Source organism: Pyrus communis, chromosome 4 (assembly GCF_041283825.1).
Source record: "Pyrus communis isolate YQ-2024b chromosome 4, ASM4128382v1, whole genome shotgun sequence".
In the NCBI taxonomy this organism is placed as follows: Eukaryota; Viridiplantae; Streptophyta; class Magnoliopsida; order Rosales; family Rosaceae; genus Pyrus; species Pyrus communis.
Window position 1 is genome coordinate 15,260,592 of NC_142568.1, and position 16,417 is coordinate 15,277,008.

The following is a 16,417-nucleotide window of genomic DNA, read 5'->3' on the forward strand; positions in this document are numbered from 1 at the left end:
TTAGAGGGCACGATAGACAATCTAATAAGAAACGTATTAAAATTTTGTTAACTTGGAGACAAAGACTTATATGACTCTAAGAAGGGATTTTTTTAGTGCATCGAAAATATGGAACGGTATATCAAGTTTGATAATACAATTGATTGAAAATTTGAAAAAGAAATTTCAACTAATTGTACTATGAATTTTTATATACCCCTAATTCCGACACAATGAAATATTTCTCTACCTTGAGGGAGTGGTTTGACCGAGATTAAATATTTTGCACTCAAAATGAGTTAAGCTTCTTTGTGACATGAATTATTGATCAACACATATTTAAAAATTTAATTTTATTAACTTTGTTATCCTATACTTAACGAGTGTCAAATAATAACGGGTCAAGCCACACCAAATATAAAGATTTGCTCTCGGTCCGACCCCCTCTTTCTCTCTCTCTCTCCCTGTTCAAACCTGGCGAGTGGCAAGTCTGGCGACACGACATCTGATCTCAGTGAAACCAAGCCAAAATTACCAAACTACCCTTATGCAAAGCCTGATATTTACACGTCACAGCCGGCAACTCCACACGAAATTTCCTTGACCACACAGGACTCGTTCGGTATTTTACTCCCAGGAGTACCTATTTAATGCTTCGCCGCGGAGATTTCTACCTCTGGCTTTTTTCTGTTCATCCAGACGAATCCTCCCGACGGAAATCCAGACTTCCAAGCCGATAAGTGTTCAAACTACAGAGGTTGGATTTCCCAATTCGCCGTCGGGACAGAAACCCAGAAGGAAAAATTCAAAATTGAAGGAGAACGGTGCCATAGAGAATTGTTTCGAGTGTTTGAGCTATCTGATTGCTCTAATTTTTCATGAATTTTGCAATACGAACCCGTAAGTTTGATTTAATCACAATGTTCTTGTTATTTTGCTGATTTTATACACTTTATGATTTTTCAATGTGGGTTTTTTAAGTTTCTCAATTTTGGGTATTTGATTGAATTGTTTAATTTTTGTATGCATTGGGGTATTGGTTTGTTTGGTTGCCGAGAAAATTAGAAATCGCAGGGAATCAAATTTGAGACTTATGAGCATCTTAGAGCTCAATTTGTACGGATTGTATCGAAAGGTTTCGAATTTTCTGATGGGGACTGTAGAATTAATTTTCCCACGGATTTTCTTGGCAACCAAACGGGGTGTTAGGGTTTCCAATGACTTTTAGATGACATTGGTTATTTCTTTTTATGTGGATTCTTCCAATTAGGAAACCACTTTGTTTGAGTTTCATTCCGTTGCATGTTATGCAGATACCGGACAAGGATCGGAATCGTGATCACGGAACCAGAGTTTTCGATGCATGTATTAAAGAATTTAGAGATTTGAGGTTAGATGATAATTAGGGTTTCACAAAAATTTGAGTGGTTGATAGTAGGTTTGAACCAATGAATGTGGTTGGCAAAGTTGGGAGCCTAATTTCCCAAGGTGTTTACTCTGTTGCCACCCCTTTTCATCCGTTTGGCGGGGCTGTTGATGTCATTGTGGTTCAGCAGCAGGATGGGACGTTTAGGAGCACGCCTTGGTATGTCCGGTTTGGTAAATTTCAGGGTGTTCTCAAAGGTGCGGAGAAGATGGTCCGCATCAATGTAAATGGCACAGATGCCAATTTCCATATGTATCTTGATAACTCGGGTGAGGCTTATTTTATAAAGGAGGTTGAATCGGGTAAAGTAAGTGAGATAAATGGGGTTGTCAAGGATTCTGAAAATTCAGAAGCTACACAAGGGGATAATACTTTCGATGGTGATGGCGAAAGTCATGAAATTCGTAGACTTGAGCACAGTTTCTCTGATTCTGTGGTGGTTGAAATGAGAGAGGAACACAATTCGTTTGGCGCAAAACGGATGGAGAAGGCTGAATCTGATGTTGATCGGAGGTTCTATGAATTTCAAGATGAGCAATCTTCTCTAGAGGGTTCTGTTGAGTTATCGGGGTATGGGTCTAGTCGATACGATAATCTAGACAGTGAGCGTATTGTGGAATCACAGAATTTAAACTCGGAAGTTATATTGGTGAGTGTAGATGGTCATGTATTGACAGCTCCCATCTCAGCATCAGAACAGACCGCAGAGAATGTGGAATTAGACACACCTCGATTCAATCTGGGTCCAGGTGAAGAGACGGACTTCTGTGAAGGCACTGAGGAGTTTAGTTCAGGTGAAACTGCTTGGGCTGCTGATTATATCAGTAAGCTGAATGCATCTACAGCTAGTGTTGCTTCTGGGAATGTCAGCAGCGTCCAGAAGGATAATAATGTTATTGGACATCAGTTGGAAGTTGATGAAAGAGAAGGGGAATGTGCATGTCAAGCTCAAGAAACACAAAAGACTTCAACACAGGAAAGAGATCTTCAGGTGCATAGCAATTCAGAAGACACATCTGCTAACAAGGAAGATGTTTTCAAGTGCTGTTTGGAGCTAGAAGAAAAGGCCAAACATGAAGTGAAAGATGTTGTTGAAAATATGGGGTCCTCATTGGAGGTTCAAAGTTCACCAGAAACATCTCATGAGACTCTTCCGGTGGTTGATAGAACTGAAGATGCTACTGTTGACTTGAGAAATAACGATGAGGTATCTGCATCTTCTGGTTCTGTTTCACCCGACAACAATATGCCTCCACATTTGGAAGTTGAAAATGAATCAAATGAGAAGATTGTGTGTTCTGCAGAACAAATGAGTATTGACAGCATTTCTGTACATTCTGTCAGTAATGATCCAGACTGGAAGGATGGACAGTGTGTTACATCAGCAGTGGTTGATGGGACAGAAATTAATCAACAAAGACCTGAAAGTGTAGATGAATGCAGTAAAAGTGAGCTAATAGAACCCCCAACAGAATCTTCAAGCGAAGAAACACAAAATGAGCTAATAGAACCCCCACCAGAATCGTCAAGTGAAGAAATACAAGTCCATTCAAGCATAAGTAAGCACCTCTTACCGGCTCCAATTGTTATTTAAATCTCCCTATTTTGCCATAGTCTAATTTCTGTTTATTGTACAATTTCCAGGGTTTGAGATTTCTCTCTGTGCGAATGAACTTCGTCCGGGTATGGGGGTGAAAGCTGCTGCTGAAACCTTTGCTGTGCATCGTGTATCTGCAGAGGATTTTATAACTTCTGCAACATCAATTTTGAAAAATGAAAATCTGATTGTCAGATATAGGGAAAGATACTTTTCGTGGGAAAAAGCAGCTCCTGCTGTTCTTGGAATGGCTGCTTTTAATCTCGATTTATCTGTTGAGCCCGAGGATGCAATTCCTGTTGAACAAGATGGCTCAGAAAAACCAAGGAATGAGGATCCTGGAACGCCCTCCACTCCTTCTGGACGCAGATGGAGGCTCTGGCCCATTCCATTTAGGAGGGTGAAAACACTTGAGCACACCGACAGTAATTCATCAAATGAGGATGAATTTGTTGATTCTGAATCTGGTCTGCAGAACTCACAAGTTGAAAAGGTTCCTGAGTCCCCTCAGAAGCAATTTGTAAGGACAAATGTTCCCACCACGGAGCAGATAGCATCTTTAAATCTCAAAGAAGGTCAAAATATGATAACTTTCAGTTTCTCTACAAGGGTTTGGGGGACACAACAGGTTTGCCAATCATCTGGTGTTTCAACTATATTTTGAGCTATAGCCGGATAGAGTTATATATTTCTACCATTTAGCTGCTAACCCATGTTTATCTTTACCAGGTTGATGCACATATATACTTGTGGAAATGGAATGCCAGAATTGTAATTTCTGATGTTGATGGAACTATTACCAAGTAAGGCTACTGTCATGTAATATGGTTTGGATTGCTAAATAGGATTGCTTCTGCAACTTTCCATTGCCATAGGAGATGTAGTTTAGTGCTGGACAATCATACAAATTAGTCCTTTGGACTATTGACAGCACATGAAATCTGCAAAGCTATAAAAAAAAAAAAAAAAAAAACATTTCAAAGATACAAAAAAGACAAGATATTTTACCATCATGATAATATTAATGCTTAGTTGAATGATAAAATTTTTCACCTTGATGCATTTTACCAGGTCGGATGTGTTAGGTCAGTTCATGCCATTAGTTGGAAAGGATTGGACGCATACTGGTGTGTCTAGACTTTTCTCTGCGATTAAGGTACATCTCTTGATTGCATAACTTATCAATTAAGGTTATCGGCCTGATTCTCAGTCAAGGTTCATTAAGGTCATTGTAGGAACATTGCAATTAATTTTTATAATTTTATTTTTACATTGTCATGGACTGATTTGCTTTTCTTTTGTGGACGGGTATCTAATATTGATTCCTGCTTTTAATACAGGAAAATGGATATCAGCTACTGTTTTTGAGTGCACGTGCAATCGTACAGGCATATCTAACGAGAAGCTTTTTACTCAACCTAAAACAGGTAATCTAATAATAGCCTGGTTTTTGGTCTCCCTTTCCTTCTAATCCAACACCAAAATTTTGTTCTTTACCTCCTTTATGTGATTAAAGGCAGATATTAGACTTGTAAGATTGAGATTGTCGAGGCTTTGTCGATAGAATTGCATAACCAATTTGGTTACTCTCCTGTACTTGCAGGATGGAAAAGCTTTACCCAATGGACCTGTTGTTATCTCACCTGATGGATTATTTCCTTCATTGTTTCGTGAAGGTGAGGTCATCTCTGTAATGTATGTTCTGCTTGCATAACTAACTTTGTTATAATGTTGTTTATGCCCACTCTGTAACTGTAGACGTTACTGCTTTTCTCATGAAGTAAATCTCTGTGAAAATTAAACCCAAATGGAAACTAACAATGCAGAAAGGCAAACACTGGAAGTTTTTGTAGTGTTTATGACAAAATAGATTTTTTAGATGGTGGTAGGTTGATTTGGATCAAATCAGCGTATTTTGGCCATGACATTGTTATGTGTGGTGCTGTTGTTAAACAAGCAACTATTCTTGCTTTCCAGTTCACTATTGATATCCGATGAGACCAATGTTTCAAATATCCTGGATATGCTCGATATTTCCACGGAAATATCCAAAAATTCAGGGAATGATATGGAAAGAGGGGGTGAAGTCTAAACTTCACCCCATATCCGCGATATTTCTGGAAATCAGTCAATTTCCTCGATATTTTCGATATTTTCAAGAAATATCCAGTGTTTGCAGACAATTTGCAAAAAGTTTGCAGGAAATATCCATGAGCCTATGTATTCTTTATTTTTTAAATTCTTTCTTTATGGTATTAGTTTACTTCAATAAAACTTGTACTGCTTTCATGACGAAAATTTCAACTAATTTATATGTAATTTATTCTTTCTAGCGAAATGCTTTATCTTATTACTTGTCATTAGAAGGAAGTTTTTCTTCTCACATATCACATACCTATTGTTTACACAATATCTAATCATTAATTCTTGATTCGTACTTGTGTTGTGGCTTCATATGACATTCCCTAAAAAAATAATTTTAAATTTCCACGTTTTTGAGCAAATTTCTATCATTTCCATCGAAGGCAATTGATATCAATATCGATATACGATCGATATTTCCACAAATTTGTCTATCGATATTTCCACCGATACCGATATTTTAAACACTGGATGAGACTCACATTCTCTATGGATTTGGATATGCAATCATGAGAACCTTTTGATGTGTCATTCACTTGGCTTTGACGGTACCGACTTCATCATTTGTTAGTTCATTGACCTTTGACAAATAAGATATTAGTTTGTCCCCGTTATACATCATACCACCACTACCATATACTAAATAGCTCATTTAGTTGCTTACGATTTTGAATTCTGCCTGCTTTAAGTTTTGAGATTATATAGTTGGTGCTGATCAGTTTGTTTTTTCCTATTTGCTGATGGCAGTTGTAAGAAGAGCACCACATGAATTCAAAATTGCCTGTTTAGAGGTAAGTAGCAGATAAAGATTAGCTCGAGTTCAAATTCGAACACTTTGGGTTGTATCCCTTTCTTCTAACAGTTGCGATGCGTGCTAATTGCTAAATCATATATTGCAGGACATTAAAAAACTCTTCCCCGCCGATTACAATCCATTCTATGCAGGATTTGGAAATAGAGACACGGATGAGCTCAGCTACAGGAAAATTGGGATTCCAAAGGGCAAAATATTCATAATCAATCCCAAGGTATATTTCATATTTATCTTCCGGTGATGGTTTTTACAAACGAAAGAGAGCAATGCATCTCTCTTGTGTGGCTAAACCGTGGTGATTAACTGGCAGGGTGAGGTGGCCATCAGCCATCATCCCGTTGATGTGAAGACGTACACATCTTTGCACACTCTTGTCAACGACATGTTTCCTCCAACTTCACTGGTTGAGCAGGTAAATACTCTTTTGCATCCTTTCCTCCGAACATAATCCATAGTATCTAACTCAATTTTGTCTTCATCGCTGATGATGGACGAACCTGGTTTTCGACATATGTGCAGGAAGACTTCAACTCGTGGAACTACTGGAAAGTGCCATTGCCGGAAATTGACTGATGGATGTCACTTGCAGAAAAGCAACTCCCCTTTGGCCAAACACGGCGGTGTTGGTGGCTTCGAGGACTAGCTATAGATGAAGTAGAGAGAACAATACTCCACATTGTTGCTGATCATCTCCATTCTATGCACATAATAGAACTGGTGATTACTCTTTTTTGGTCAGTTGTATTATCAGTGTAATATCCAAGCCATTGACATTGTACTAGAATTTCCGAATTTTGATAGGAAAGAAAATAAAGCTCTCTTAAAGAATAAAAGTTCTTGTCACACATGCCCCTCCCATTTTGCCCTTCTCCTTTTGTATTAGTGAATTACTTTTTCTTAGGCCACTAAGCTAGCATGGATTGTCCCTTCCTTGTACTTAAGTTGAAACCTCTCTTGCCTGCGGATCTTGCTAAAACCAAATTTGAAACAAATAATTATGGCTAATCTATTGTGAGGTTTAGTACATTTTTTTATCCTTTAGCGTAGATAATATCTAATGTATTAAAAAAAAAAAAAAAGAAGTTGAAACCTCTCTTTTTGTAGTTTAAAGTAATTTGGAATATTGTCTTGTCGGAAAAATCCTCACGGAACTCCCACAAATTGAAGCAAAGATAGGAAAGCCGCAAATCACTATTACTGGTAAAGCGAAAATTGGAGCATTGGTACTTTGGCTTTGGGATTTTGGTCCTTGGATTAGAAATCCCTGAATATTAATTCATCAACTAAAAAACATGAGAATTACAAGTGATGGATTTGCCCTAGTAATTTGAGTCTTCCTCTCGTCCGGGTTCATACCCTTCTATCCCTCCTCCCTCTCCCTAGACCGCTTGTATTAAAAAAAATATATATATTTGATCCCTAAACTAAATATCTGCATATAAATTTTGAATTTCTCGTAAGTATGTTTCTTATTATCAAGTACAAATTGAAATTATTAATGAATAAAAAGTGACTTAAAAAAGAAAGAATTAAAGTTTAAGCCTGGAACGACGTCGTGAAGGCTTAAAAAATTTACGCGTTTTCTTCCGAGAATTCCTCCAGGTCCCCCATGCAACAGGGAAGAAGGAGGGCAGTTTGGTAAATTCGTAGTCCAAAAAGGCCAAAAAGGAATCGGAACAAAAGGGAAAAGAAAACCGCGCAAACAAAGCAGTCCCAACTAAAACCAGAAAAAACCGTTGATTTCGTTTTGCAGTTGCACCCAAAAGAAATCGCTCGACTCGTTCCTCTTCGTCTTCCTCTTCCGGCGTTCATCAACCCAAAATCAGCCCAATTTCACCATTAAATCTGTAATTTATTCTTTTAATTTCTCAATATTTATTTCATTATTTGTTTGGAGGGCGGGAAATTGCGAGACAAAAAGGAGAGAGCGTGCGTCGGATGACATGTCGTGGATTAGAAATGCGGTGAACCTGGCAGTGGAAGCAGGGGCCGCCAACAGCCTCACCCGCACCGTACGAAACTACACCGACACCGTCGTCCTCCACGCTGGCAATGCCGTCGCCGGCGGAGCTAGACTCCTCCTCCCTGACCGCATTGTACTATTTTCCTCACTTGTTTTCCGTTTGACAAAAAAATCATATTTTGATTCAAGTCCCTTTATTAATGTCTTATTTTCTGTTTAATTGGATGGCCTGTTTGGAAGTTTTTCAGAATGGCCAAAACCATTTTTGGTTGTTACACATACACTTGTAATTGCTTTTTCAGAAAGCAATTGAATTTTGGCTGGGAAATTGATTGTTGCACTCCCCTTTACTCCTTTCCACTCGCCCCTCTTGTTTCTAATTGTAAAATTGAATAAATAAGGGGAGAATAAGGGACAAAATGAGAGTGCGAAAATCAGTTCAACAAGCTTCTATCGAAAGTGCTTTTAGTAAAAATGCTTTCGAAAAGAAGTGCATTTTAGAGAAACATGTCCAAACGGACCCAATTTATTTCGAGAAAAATGAATGCCCTTTTCATATTTGCTTTATTTATTTGTTTGGTTGGTGTTGGTTTGAGCTTTTGTATTTTAACTTTTAAGTTTTGTTTGCATGGTTTTTGCTTCTCAGCGTCCCAGGAATTTACAGAGTTTTAAGCAGACTGTGAAAAGATTGGAAGAAGTTTCTGTTTCTTGTAGAGGTGTAGAAAGGGTTCAGCTGCTGAGGAGGTGGCTGGTTTCACTCAAAGAAATCGAGAGATTGTCCACCCTTTACAACGCGAGAAACGGAAAGGGTTCTGAAGACCACCTTAAATCCGATGAGTCAGCAGACTCCCCGAGGAAACCTACCCTGGTGAGTAAGTCCTACACTTCGTGTTCGCTGCTGCTGTTGTTTTTTAGTTGCTCTTCTGTAATTCTTGCTTTGATGTTCGTGACAGGTTTATTACGTAGACTCTGATGCTGGAGATGAACCGAAAACTTTTCGTGATGTCTTTCTTCATAGCCAAGCTCTGGAGGGCATGACATTATCCACGGTAAGTTGAACAAGTACAAATGTTCGCTTTCGATAGGCTTGATAACATTCTCCTTGTAATATAATATATGATGAGTGAGATTTCTCTATTCATACTTGGTTGACATAGAATTAGAAGGAAGTGTTTATTTTCTGCTACCAACTACAAAGCTGATCCCTAGTGTATATATGACGAGTGAATAGAGCACCGGTAAAGCGAGATTTCTCTATTCATACTTTTTTCATAGCCAAGCTCTGGTGGGCATGACAGTATCCACGGTGTGCATAATAATTCCATTATAAGTAGAGAGAACCTTTTTTTGAATTATACACGGAAAATTTGAATGAAATGTTTCTGATGGATTAAGATTTCTTTCTTCTCCTTCTAACCTGTGTGAAAAGTTTTAGAAGTATGATATCTAGAATCTTCATCCTTTCGGCATTCCCTTGAGTTTTAGTGACTTCTGTATGCAATGGCTGGGCTTTGTATTTGCTGATCCATGGAGTTTAACCGCAGGTTAACTCTTTTGTATGACTCAGATTCTTGAAGAGCCAAATGAGGAAGAAGTTTCGCTACTTTTGGAGATATATGGGTGATTTTTCTCACTCTTCGAATCTTCTTATTATGGCCGATTGTTATCGTCATTACTTGTTTGGGACAACTTAGGTCCTTAAAATTACAGTTTGAGCAGGTGACAGTTAAAAAAAATTCTATTCGGTTGACTAAAAAATATATTTAAGATTTATCTAAACTCTAAAGATAGCTTTTGCATATAATATTTTTTGAATATTAAATATTACGTGAATTTTCTTGTATGGTTATATACAGGCTCTGTCTTACAGGAGGAAAGGAAGTACATAATGCAGTAATGAGCAGCGTACAGAATTTGGCAATTGCACTTTCGTACTATCAAGATGAAGTACTGGTAAGGACGGGGTATGCATGTCTTCAGCATGACAGCATGCGCATTTACATGGGGTTTAGATTGTATGCCTCTAAATAATATTGAGATCAGACACCTAAAAGGGTCCCTATATTCAGCTTTTGCAAGGGGCCATATAAATCTCAGAACCCGAGCCTGTACTCTAAATGGTACTAGGAAGCTCATTTAGCTGATGGAACCATTAAGTATGCTACAATTTGATGCAAGTTTCCCGTCCTTTGATTTATGATCTAACAAATTGATGTTGTGCTTGAGATTTTCAGTCTCAATCCAATCTAAATTTTAAAGATATAAGGTGTTTCTTTTTAGAATTGATATGTTATTGTCATCTGAAGGCTCAAGTTCCCAACAAATTGTTCCCTTTTTTCTCATGTTCTCAAACCGCCATCTTCTGTATGGCAGAGCATGGTTTTCTTGCTACATGATGCACCATGTTTTTAATTTTCCAGATTATACCATAGCTTAAGTAAAAAGCAGCAGCATTTTTAACATCACACAATCATGTTGCAAACTAAATTTTTTTATTTTAGCACCTGCATCCCTTCCTCTCTTCTCTGTTTTACTTTCTACTTCTCTTTACAGATAAAGCGAGAGGAATTGCTGCAATTTGCTCAAAGTGCAATTGCAGGGCTGAAAATAAATGCAGATCTTGCAAGGTGGTCGTTGAGGAACACAGTTTTTCCATTTTTATTGCTGCATGTTTGGGCATTGACATAAGCACTAAGAGATATTTGGAATGTAAATGATTGTTTTATTATTGGTCTTTGATGTATTGTGTTGTGCTGGTTTTTTCTTTGATATATCATAACTCCACTTCATGCCTTGAAATGTTAAGTTTGTTCTCTATATGCTGCAGTAGGCATTGCATATCAAAGTTACAATTACATGTTTGAATGTTGATAGTCAGTACGCTTTCTCAATATGTATAATGTATATGCACTATATATGTATATATATGATCTGTGTGTGTGCGAGGCTGCGAGCGCGTGTGTGTGTTCTTTGTGTGCATTTGATTTATGAAACGTCATACCAGTTAAGCATGATTATTTTTGTAACTCTGTTTCTATACCATTTCAGTATGAGCTCTTATAGTTTGGTTGTCTTTGGTAGTTGATTTTGTATAGGAAAGTAATAACAGTATTTATTTTTGGTTTGCTTACCCTCTATTGATTTCCTTTAATGAATGTTGATTTACCTAATCTTGTTCTCCACATCTTCCGGTGACTTGTTCCGTGCTCTCAGAATAGATGCTGAAGCCTGCAGTATAAGGGAAGAACTTGATAAATTGATGGCACACCAGAAGCCTCTTAGTGAAGGTTGTGAAAAATCATCTAAGAAGACAAGAGATGCAACAATAGAGGTAAGCTTGATGTTCTTATTTATTAGAGCTGTGCACTGCGCTTCAGTTAATTTAGTCCAAAGATTGTGCTCAACTAATTTTAGAAGAAGGATAAAAGAATGTGAATAGGGTCTTTTGGGTTCAGATTTAGTGCAGTTGTGCCGAGCATGGTTCAGGCAGCTAACTGGTCATTCATTTTTAGATGCAGTTGTATTTGCGATGATTTTTTATAAGGAGTTTTGGTAGTTAAGTGCAAATGACTGAAAGTTTTGATTTCCTTGCAGAATTTAAAAGACGCGCTTGTAGAAATTCAACTATGTTCCAGGTTGGAGGCTCTGTTACTAAAGAAGAAATCATTGAGCAATGGGGACTCACCCGAGATGCATTATGAAAAGGTCAAGGAAACCAATTGTCAAGTAGTCATCTTACAGAAGTTCTAAAATTCTTCTAGATTTCATTTTTTCTTTTGTTACTGAACAAGAAGCTTAACTGTGCCGCTAGAGGGGCACCGCACCTGTTCAGGATATTAGGCCCCATATTCTTAGTCTTGGGTCAAGACTTCTCTTATTAGTATTTAACTGCCGTGTTCTATGTCTTGCAGGTTGAGAAATTGAAAATATTATCAGAATCTCTTGCTAACTCCACCTCACAAGCTGAAAAGCGCATTTCAGACCACAGGTTTCAAATATTATCTTAAAAGATTTTTTCTTGTGTCTATGGGTGCGAGCGTATGCATGCAGGTTTCCATTCTCTATTTTTCTGTCCCTGTATCACTACATATGTGTCAAGAAAATAGATGCTTGACTTATCACATCCGTTGTGAAGATTTCTGTCATGACCAAGTATACCAATAATTTAAAGAGTTAGCATATATTTATTTCTTTCTTTTCCATTGTGAAGATAGTGTTCACCATGACTGCGTTTGACCGATGATTTGAGTTTAAAGAGTTATCACATCCTGTGTGAAGATAGTTTTGTGTGGAATTGTAAGGGGATAGTGCACTTTGTGATCAATTCTTGTTTGGTGCATGTCAGGGCATGCATCTCCAGTATGATATTTGATTAATCGCTATTTGACATGGAAAATGTGTAAATTTTGACCATATGCGTTTTCTTAATCTGGTTGGCTTTGATTTTGGTAAAATGCTTTTCTTTGTTTTGTCCTTCAATACTTCAAGCAGGTTTCAGGAAGAAGAAGCACTCAGCTTTCGTGTAGCTAAAGCTAACGAAGTAAGCCAAGTTGAGAAGGTATATTGCCTCAAAGGACTTATTTGCGTCCAACTATGTAACTCTTTTGCACAGATATGTCTTGATTCAATTAATAAGTTATATTTCTTGAAGCCTCTCTATTATGTTAATTTCTAAAATGAGTTTTAGTCACTCAGGATTTTTGGTATCCAACACAATGGTATGTGCCAATTTAGTTTGATGATTAAATAAAAACTGCAGAGTTCACCCTCAGTTTTCATACCCATGGCTAGTACGTGTAGAAACTGTTATGTTAGAAAGGCCTGTTATGATTTAGTCATCTGTAACAATATTTTACAGAACAGATAAATGACATCTTTTTATTGGTGCACCGTTAAATTTTAATTTGGATATAGTGGACTGTTTATTCGGGATAAATTTGTTTGGTTGTGATCATTTTGTTGTTGAGGTACAGAAATTTTAGTAAATTTTCAGGAACTGGTGGCAGAGATCGGAAAACTTGAGAGGCAAAGAGAAGAACTCCAAAATGAACTGAAAAAGGTTCCTCCTGTGTTTCTTATGTCACTCTTTTTATGCTTTCAAAGAAAATATGCACTTTAGGAGATCGCAGTCATTCCCAAATCTGTTTATTTGATTGTTAGTTCTAGGCATTTAGGTAACATGTAATCTGACGGTAAATCGTCCATGTGAATGGAGCCTATCAAATGTCAAATGTCACTCCTGCCAATTCTATAGTCTACAAAATGAATCCTGTTGAGTGTTTTTTTTTGTTTTTTTTTGTTTTCATAATCTTTGGCTGGAGAATGCATATACAACTAAACATTCTTTTATAGGTGATTATCGCGTTGAAGGCCGTTCGTGCACGCCTTCACAATGCAAGGGAAGAAAGAGAACAATTTGATGAAGCAAGCAATCAGATTCTTGTACACATAAAAGCAAAGGTACAATAGGTTTTTGATTATGCCCTGGTTCGTGTTCAGAATGCATACATTAAGTATGGTTTTTACTGCTCTAAATTGGATGAAAATTTGATAGCTCGCTACGGAGTATCTTTTTATATTTGTTTTCTTTAATGATAGGAAGATGAGCTATCAAAATCTATTGATTCATGTAAAGCAGAAGTTGATGTTGTAAATACGTGGGTTAGTTTTTTGGAAGATACCTGGGTTCTGCAGTCTTCGTACACAGAGCAAAAAGAGAAGCAGGTCAAGTATGTAGTTCTTATGTACACTGATCACCAAATTAATCTGATCCCAAAATTCCCAACGTACTATGTCGGATAAATTTATATTTAAAACTGGAAATGGAACAAGTACTTGATACGATATACTTAATGAAATGTGTACTTGCATTGTTGTGTCGTATTCAATGATTATGATATTTGGTTCTTTCATGTTTAAGTGGTGAACTGGAGAGATATGGAGACTATTTTGTGAATTTGGTAATCCAACTTCTCTCTACTTACAAGGTAATAATACTTTTCTTCATTGATGGTTGTTTTTAAATACTGCATCGTATTCGTCTGTTATCTATTACGTTGTGTTTTTTTCCACTTCATTCTCGTATCACAATTAGGCAAACTTGGGATCGTCAATCACTCGCATCAGGACTCTCGTGGAGTGCTTGAACTCAAGTAAAGGGTAATTCTCTGTCTCTTTTAGCAGTTTTTACACCGTTAGATCGAGCCTCTGATTATTCATTTACCTGATTATTCATTTACATCAGAGCAAATATACCGGGCATAGACGATGGAAGTTCAGAAGAAAGCAACCCGAGGAAAAATCTTGAAGAGGATTATGTGGACATGGAAGCCAAGGTATGCATAAATCTTCCGCCTCTTCTTCTGCAGATATTATTGTTTGTTAAGCAGTATGGAATGGAATTCATTGTTCTGTGTTTTTCGTTAATAAGGAAAATATTTGTTAATCTATACTTCTTTGGCCATTTTCCAGTTTCTGACCACCTTAAGTGTAGTGGATACCATGAAAAAGCAGTTCTATGTTCAAAGCGAAGGCATTTTCAGGTAGTCGAATGTGCTGTCATTTTCCCATCTGCCATTAGGTGCACTTTTATCCTCGTAACCTCACTCCTCTGATATCGATGGATACACGGTGTTTTCTTGAATCAGGAGAGATGATGAGAAGGTCAAAGAACTCTTTGATGCCATCAAAAATTTAAATGATGAATTTGAATCCATTGACAGACCAATATTGGAAACTGAAGCTTCACCGCGAAGACCAGAGACGCCCTCTAGTGATAGGGCCATTACAAGTCCATCTCCTACCGCTACCCCTCCTTTGACAACCGGGACTCCAGAACTCAAACATGATGCCAATTCTTCCTTGACTAAGGGAGAGAAGACACTGGACCCAAAGGAAGATACAAAACTAGGGCAGGAACTTGGTAAGACTGCCCCATTGTCCACCGGGACTCCAGAACTCAAACAGGATACCAATTCTTCCTTGACTAAGGGGGAGAAGGCACTGGACCCAAAGGAAGATACAAAACTAGGGCCGGAACTTGGTAAAACTGCCCCATTGACCACTGGGAGTCCAGAACTCAAGCAGGAGACCAATTCTTCCTTGACTAAGGGGGAGAAGACACTGGACCCTAAGGAAGATACAAAACTAGGACCGGAACTTGGTAAGACTGCCCCATTGACCACCGGGACTCCAGAGCTCAAACAGGGTACCAATGCTTCCTTGACTAAGGGGGAGAAGACACTGGACATAAAGGAAGACACAAAACTAGGGCCGCAACTTGGTAAGACTGCCCCATCGCCCACCAGGACTCCAGAACTCAAACAGGATACCAATTCTTCCTTGACTAAGGGGGAGAAGACATTGGACCCAAAGGAAATTACAAAACAAGGGCTGGAACTTGGTAAGGCTGCCCCGTTGACCACTGGGACTCCAGAACTCAAACAGGATGAAGTTTCCAATTCTTTCTTCATTAAGGGGTCAAATCCACTAGACCTGCAGGAAGAGTTGCCGAAACTAGACCCTGATCTTGGGAAGACCAGTCCAATGACCACTGAGACTCCAGAACTTAAAAAGCATGAAGCAAAGGAAGAACCGGCGAAACTACAGCCAGAACTTGGGAAGTTTGTCAAAGAAATCTCAGTGGATGAGATTTGCGATATGGTGTTTGATGAACTTGAAAAGGAAGTGAAAAGAGCTAGCTGACCGGCAAGAAATGCAGGCCAAATTCATATGGTGGAATATGCATTACGAGTGCATATTGATCTTATTAACATTGCAGGCTTATGACATGTCTTGTTGAAGAAGCAAATAAGTAGGTCTCTTTCGACGCAAGATGTAACGCTATGTACCTACAGTTGACACTCCTTATAGGTTGTAAAACAAAAGTTGACAAACACTGGAGTTGCTTAGGTCTATTGATGCTGTGTAAATTCTCTGATCCATTTGAAGATGTAGATAATACCTTGAAGAAAGTGGACTATATTCTCGTGTGGATACTGTAACTGTAAAATTATTCCAATATTGTGCTTTCAACAGTGTGGATGTAGTTTAGAAACTGATTTTCACCTTTTCAAAGACAACAGTTTTGACGGGCACGTATATTTATTTCACAATAACTGATCATGTGTCTGGCAAGCGATTACGATAAAACAACAAATTTCTAAAATGTAGTGTCAACTATTCCGAAAAATTGAAAATCGTACCATATACCCTTTTGCAAATTAGAAGGAACTTACACCAAGTGGTAGGTTCATTGGCTCAAAGAAGCTAACATATCACTGCGGTGATACTCGAAGCCAATAACATAAAATCACATTCTTTAAAAATTTTATTATGTAAAATGACAGTGCATCATTAGTTTGGAATACTACCACATCAAATTCTGAATGTAAGTAAGTCCTCGCTTATTGGAGTTAAACCTACTCTTCAGCACCCAAAGTATATGATACGACTTGAGCTTTGGCCTTGACTTGAAATGGAAAAAAATACATCACA

At 37.9% G+C, this 16,417-nt stretch overlaps 2 protein-coding genes across 2 annotated transcripts; both read left to right on the forward strand.

Annotated features, from left to right (window-relative positions):
* The first annotated feature begins 382 nt into the window (after nt 1–382).
* On the forward strand, nt 383–6,791 carry LOC137722369 (phosphatidate phosphatase PAH1). The gene is made up of 11 exons (XM_068461355.2): nt 383–879; nt 1,293–2,964; nt 3,050–3,630; nt 3,732–3,805; nt 4,074–4,158; nt 4,343–4,429; nt 4,606–4,678; nt 5,892–5,935; nt 6,044–6,172; nt 6,269–6,370; nt 6,478–6,791. Exons 2-11 carry the CDS (start codon nt 1,428–1,430, stop codon nt 6,529–6,531), a joined length of 2,766 nt encoding a protein of 921 aa, XP_068317456.2. The 5' UTR covers nt 383–879; nt 1,293–1,427; the 3' UTR covers nt 6,532–6,791.
* A 908-nt stretch (nt 6,792–7,699) lies between these two features.
* LOC137722017 (uncharacterized) lies at nt 7,700–15,997 on the forward strand. The gene is made up of 18 exons (XM_068461024.2): nt 7,700–8,054; nt 8,568–8,789; nt 8,875–8,970; nt 9,489–9,541; nt 9,778–9,874; nt 10,475–10,548; nt 11,135–11,252; nt 11,516–11,626; nt 11,833–11,909; nt 12,413–12,479; nt 12,915–12,980; nt 13,274–13,381; nt 13,520–13,650; nt 13,842–13,908; nt 14,016–14,080; nt 14,166–14,256; nt 14,393–14,463; nt 14,569–15,997. Exons 1-18 carry the CDS (start codon nt 7,902–7,904, stop codon nt 15,623–15,625), a joined length of 2,724 nt encoding a protein of 907 aa, XP_068317125.2. The 5' UTR covers nt 7,700–7,901; the 3' UTR covers nt 15,626–15,997.
* Nucleotides 15,998–16,417: the final 420 nt, after the last annotated feature.

Excerpts from the sequence above, each read along its gene's own strand:
- LOC137722017 (XM_068461024.2), top strand. The coding sequence starts at position 7,902 with ATGTCGTGGATTAGAAATGCGGTGAACCTGGCAGTGGAAGCAGGGGCC. Across the intron at positions 8,055-8,567 it reads TCCTCCTCCCTGACCGCATT|CGTCCCAGGAATTTACAGAG; the intron begins GTACTATTTTCC and ends TTTGCTTCTCAG. Across the intron at positions 12,981-13,273 it reads TCCAAAATGAACTGAAAAAG|GTGATTATCGCGTTGAAGGC; the intron begins GTTCCTCCTGTG and ends ATTCTTTTATAG.
- LOC137722369 (XM_068461355.2), top strand. The coding sequence starts at position 1,428 with ATGAATGTGGTTGGCAAAGTTGGGAGCCTAATTTCCCAAGGTGTTTAC. Across the intron at positions 3,806-4,073 it reads GTTGATGGAACTATTACCAA|GTCGGATGTGTTAGGTCAGT; the intron begins GTAAGGCTACTG and ends GCATTTTACCAG. Across the intron at positions 4,679-5,891 it reads TCCTTCATTGTTTCGTGAAG|TTGTAAGAAGAGCACCACAT; the intron begins GTGAGGTCATCT and ends TGCTGATGGCAG.